The 5,315-nt window shown below is 42.8% G+C and overlaps 1 protein-coding gene across 1 annotated transcript; it reads left to right on the plus strand.

The window, feature by feature from the left end:
• Positions 1–515: 515 nt before the first annotated feature.
• On the plus strand, positions 516–4,883 carry GRP (gastrin releasing peptide). Its single transcript, XM_085318782.1, has 3 exons — positions 516–549; positions 712–953; positions 4,498–4,883. The coding sequence occupies exons 1-3, from the start codon at positions 516–518 to the stop codon at positions 4,549–4,551; spliced, it is 330 nt and encodes a 109-aa protein (XP_085174908.1). The 3' UTR covers positions 4,552–4,883.
• The last annotated feature ends 432 nt before the right edge of the window (positions 4,884–5,315 follow it).

Consider the following 5,315-nt stretch of genomic DNA (forward strand, 5'->3'; position numbering starts at 1 on the left):
CCCCCTTGCCGGGGAGTGTTTGCTCGGTGACTCTGTCTCCCGCTGCCGCCTTCCTCCGGGGCTCAGGAGCGCAAACCCAGGGCCGAGCGCGGCTGGGCAGGACCGAGAGCTCCGCGGCGCCCGAGGCACAGCCGCCTCCGTGGGGAGCCCTGGGCTGGCCCGCGGTGCTCAGCCTGGGGGAGGCTCCTGGGCCCTGCCTGAACCCCCCCTCCTCCCAGGAGCCTCATTAGCCTTCCTTCACCCCCAAACATTTACAATTTTGGTTTTAATGACGCCAAAGCGTGGGGTATCAAGGCGCAGCCAGCTTAGCTCCGAGAAAGGCACCGGAACATGGGCTTATACTGGAGATCCCGCACCCCGTGTCAAGGCAGGGGGTACCTCCTCCACCAGCTCCCTGTTCCAGCAGATCTTCCCAGGTGCCCCCCCAAGTCCAGGCAAAGCGCTTGGCTCTCTCTGCCATGCTCTCAACAGTGTTTTCTCTGCCAATTTAGCGTAAGAGACAGAGAAAATTACTTATGTGTGACACAGTGACAAAATCTCCAGTCCTAGGTGTGCTTCAACTTTGGTATCATCTGACCCTTCCCTTCCCTTTCCTTCCCTTCCCTTCCTGTCCTGTCCTGTCCTGTCCTGTCCCTCAGAAGTTTCAGCTGGTTTTTGAACGATCACGCTCACATCTTGTTTAATTTCATGCTGCTGCCATTGTTCTCATAGGACATTTAATGGGCAAAAAGAGCGCTGGAGATTTCGCTTATGTTGATGAAGAAGAAAACAAGATCCCACTTTCAGCGTTACCTGAAAATGTCAAGCAGCTGGAAGACTATCTGCAGTGGGAAGAAATGTCCAAATATTTGCTAAGGCTACTGGAAGGAAATGAAAATAAAAGTGATCATATCTTAAAAGGAGGGCTTAAAAAGAACACCTGGGAGACAGAAGACAGTACCAGCTGGAAGGATGTAAGTTTACSGTAAAAAAGATTCTATATATTTAACATTTCTTTTACAGTAACATATCAGCTTCCTCTAATTTATGGATTGCCCAGAAAATTAGCAAAAGTATGACTAATGAATAAGTCCTCCAGTAAAAGTTAGACCTTACTCATGATTACAAATTTTCCGTCACAGATTATATCTTTCATGAATTCCCTTGCTACTGGGCGTACGCTCGGTAAGTATTAGGCAGATTTCGGTGTCCGTGTTCCATGCAAGTCACTTGGTAGTTGKTTTTTTTTTTTTTTCTTTTCTGGCACTTCATGCTCAGATGACCACATCAACACCAAGTTCTGTATCAACTCAGAGAAACCGAGCTAGTATGAGAAAGACGTGAGCATAGGAGGGCAGGAAGAAGGCAAAGGGTATTGTGTATAAGGTTGCATCACATTAACTGTCTTCTAGTGTTGCCCATCTGGCTGTTGTTATCCTGCGGTTTGGCTTGTCGAGAACTGCAGATCAGGGATGCAGAGCCTTGGGCTGGAGAGTTTCTTCTGTTCCCAGCTCTACCTCTGTCTCATGCAAACCCTTCTTCCTCCTAAGGCATCAGCTTCCTCAGCTGGTGGTGCTGACCACTACCATGGTTATTTTTGGTCTTGCAAAATGAGACTATGGCCACTGGTAAATTTTATATGTGCCTGGGACCCACTTCTTCTTCCTTTAAGTTAATGTGCTTATTCTAAGGACAAGAGGCAATGGGTAGAAACTGAAGCACAGGWAGTTCCTCCTGACCGTGAGGGGGAATTTCTTCCCTGTGAGAGTGACGGAGCCCTGGACCAGGTTGCCCCAAGAGGTTGTGGAGTCTCCTTCTCTGGAGATCTTCAAGGCCCACCTGGATGCAACCCTGTCTACCATGCTGTAGGTGACCGTGCTGAGCAGGGAGGTTGGACTAGATGATCTCCAGAGGTCCCTGCCAACCTTACTGATTCTGTGATTCTGCGATTCACAAAAGAACAAGACTTCAGAACAGATTTACTCCTATTATTTTTGAAACTCCTGTAAAATATACTTGGAAGTGAAATTTTACAAAAAATAATCAGAATATAAATAAATTACCACGCAACTTGCAGCATTTACTAGAAAACTCCTTTCTGTATATTGCATTAGGTACAGTAATGCTGATACAGCTACAGAATTATTTTGGGCAACACTGAAATGGCATAGAAAGATTAATATTCTCCCTTAAAGATGTTAGGTTTGTGATGTGATGCAGTGACTGTTCCTGCACTTACTTCACCCTGGTCTCCCTTCTGAAACACAGGTACAGTGAAGGCCATGAATACTTTGTCATTTACTTGAATATGGATCCAAATTTACCATTAAATAAAGCCACGATTTAAGTCTGTTACCCACTGATGTGAATGCTGTCCATATGTTTCTTTCTGGCTAGGGCTTTATGACAGTGACACTTATAATRACTGTGACTAATGGTATCTAAAAGTAAACTATTTATCTCATCTTTAGTTCTGCAGTGTGCAGCTATGAAATCAAGTTATATGAACAAATTCCATTATGCTATGTAAAAGGAGAAATATTTTGACTTCTAAAAGTATCTAGTAATAAATTGTACTTACTAAAGCTATATGTTCATTCAGTAAGTTGAGTCGCATCCACATATATATATATACTTTTATCCTAAATTAATTGATTCACACTTTCATAGTTGGATATTGACCATATACATGGATAAATTAAGTTATTGCCTTAATTTTCCAGGGTTCTCTGGTGAGTGGTAAAAAAATTCACGTTTTTCATGTACTTAAGATACACGACAACCTGCAAAGCCCTGTTGTATGGTAGAACCTGCGATCTCTGGCATGCAACGATTAGTTTGTCTCCACCCCAAAGTAAAAGATAATCATGAGAGGAATATGTAACTTGTGCTTTCCTGTGGTTGGACACACATACATGATTATATGCAGGTTACTTAAAATACAATGTCTTGTTTTTCCATCGGCTTCAGTTAAGTAAAAGAAAAAAGCATTTCAAAATCAAACGATGCATCTTTTTGAGATTTGCCTTCTAGATGCAGAAGACTTGCAGATCAAAAAGAATATGCTTTACTTTTTAGAGAGCTTTAATAGTTTCCTAAACATTTAAATCACAATAGTTATTATTTTTAATAAAGGAGGCATTATTTATTTATGGAGGTGAGATTCTGGTACACAGTCGTAAAAGAGTGTAAGTAACCTCTGGATTTCGTTCTCCAGATTTTTCTGGATGTGATGGGTTCTGTGTTGCCAAAACTTTGGTTAGGCAACACCTTCATTTAATGTGCTGCTGCRTCACAGCTGACAAAGGTGTCATGTACAGGAGAGATGAACGTAGGTACCTGCCTAGGCAGAAGACGGCCAGGTAGCGTTAACTGATGGTGATGATGGTGATGGTGATACAGTGGATATGATGAGAAAGTTAGTACTTGGCATTAAATTCGTTCCCAGCCATATTGGTTTTGAGTTTGAAACAGGAGCAAGTTCTAGGGGGAATAAGACACCATATTTACAGTGGATTTGTCTATCGGCTTGAGGCATTGAAATGTAAACAAGAAAAGGTGAACTCTGTTGCCAGCTGATGGAATAACTGTCCCGGGACGATTCTGTGATCAGGCGGCTGTAATCCTCATAGTCTCGAGCGTGTCCTTGCAGGGATGCTAGCCACGAAGAGTCTTCTCTGTGTGTGATGTGTATGCTCCTGAACGTAAGTGAAGACAGGCTGTGTTGGAAATAAATGCACTCAGGAGAGCTTTATTTCATGGACTGTGGCAAATTTAGTTGATTTAATTTAAAACTTAAATATTAAATTTAAGATCAGAAGTTACTACCCCCAAAGCTAGAGGCTGCAGAAGGAAATACAGATATGTACCAAATATGCAACCAAATTCAGAGTCTGGCTTGTTAGCGCAAATGCGTTCAGTGCATTATTCACCACTAATGCTCACAGTGTGCTGTACAGCTCTCAAGAATAAAAGAAAAAATTCCTTCTAAAAAACTGACCCGGAGTAGGGAAAGTGCTGCAACGTACAAATAGTCAAGAAAGCCAAAYAGAGATGGGCAAAATAGTTCTCAGACGTGGTGTGGTGCACCTGAGCTGTTTTCTTCTGTTTTCAATTAATACCAAGCGAGGTAAGACCTTGCCTGCTGTTCATTCAGTGAATAAGTTACTGTTAAAGTAGTTAAAAATCAGAAGAAAAATCTTGCTTTTGCAAGTTGGCCTAAGTGTAAAAATAAGTTGGAAATAAACTTCAATTGTTTCTGTGCCTTGCTTTTCTAGCTCTAATGAGACATTATATAAATGAGACGGCAGGCAGAATTACTTGGGAGAATGACTTCTCTCATACTTTGGCAGTCAGTTATTAGGCTAACCAAAACAAATGAGGTATGTTATGGGAAGATTATTAGGAATGTGTTTGTTATGTGAATACACAGAGCAGTTATATATTAGGCTTATTAACTTAGTGAGTGGCTTTTGTCAGGGTTGGTCTATAAATACTATTCATCTCTTTTTTTATTAGATGATGGAGTATCTGCTTCAAGTTGTGAATACGAAAGAAAGCACTCCAAGTTGAAAGGTCTCTCAGCTGCGAAGGAGTGGAATAATTTCTGTAAGAGACTATGTTTCACAAGCCCTCGATTGTATCAGATAAACAACAAGGTTTCTTTTCTGTAAACAAGATTTCCTTTGTGTAAAATATCTAAATATGCATACTCTTGTGTGTTTCAGCATTGACTAAACTCTCTATTTCATTTCCGAAGTTCCATTTTCTCACTTGAACTGCTTTGGTATACACAACTGTCCAGGAAGGGTCTTCCAATTAATTATGACTTACCTGTCTAATCAGTTCATCTCTTAGTTTGAAACTACATGATTTTTCAACATTCACAATAAATAACACTAATAAAAGGCTGAGTCCATGCTTTTATCTGAGTTAACAAAATGGAAATTATCTATGACACAGTTAGTRGCAAAAAGCAATGGAATGATTCATCTCTTCCACTGAAAGTCTTCTCGGTCCTGAATTGCTCCCTGGTCTGTAATTTTTTCTGTGAACTGAAGGTGGCAATATCTTCCAAGGTTTCTGTGGGCCAAGTCCCACGCGCGGCGCGCGGCTGCACGCCGGAAGCAGGGAAATCGGCTGGCCATCGCCTGCMCCCCTGTTGTGCGCAGGGGCGAGGCAGCAGGAGCGGGGAGCAGTGCGTGCCCCCCGCACGCTCGCCCCAGGACGTGGCCAGCCGCCCCCGGCCACCGCGGTTCCTCGGGGGTAGCGGAGGAGCGTTGCCCCCCGGGGAAAAAAACTCGTGGGCTCCGCCGCGTGAGAACCTCCTCTCTCCT

This window comes from Rhea americana, unplaced genomic scaffold (genome assembly GCF_003343005.1).
Source record: "Rhea americana isolate MKP2758 unplaced genomic scaffold, rheAme1 scaffold_552, whole genome shotgun sequence".
NCBI lineage: Eukaryota > Metazoa > Chordata > Aves > Rheiformes > Rheidae > Rhea > Rhea americana.

Bases quoted from the DNA above. Each gene is read 5' to 3' on its own strand.
- GRP (XM_085318782.1), top strand. From the start codon at position 516: ATGTGTGACACAGTGACAAAATCTCCAGTCCTAG. The intron at 550-711 runs GTGTGCTTCAAC...TTGTTCTCATAG, and splicing joins GACAAAATCTCCAGTCCTAG to GACATTTAATGGGCAAAAAG.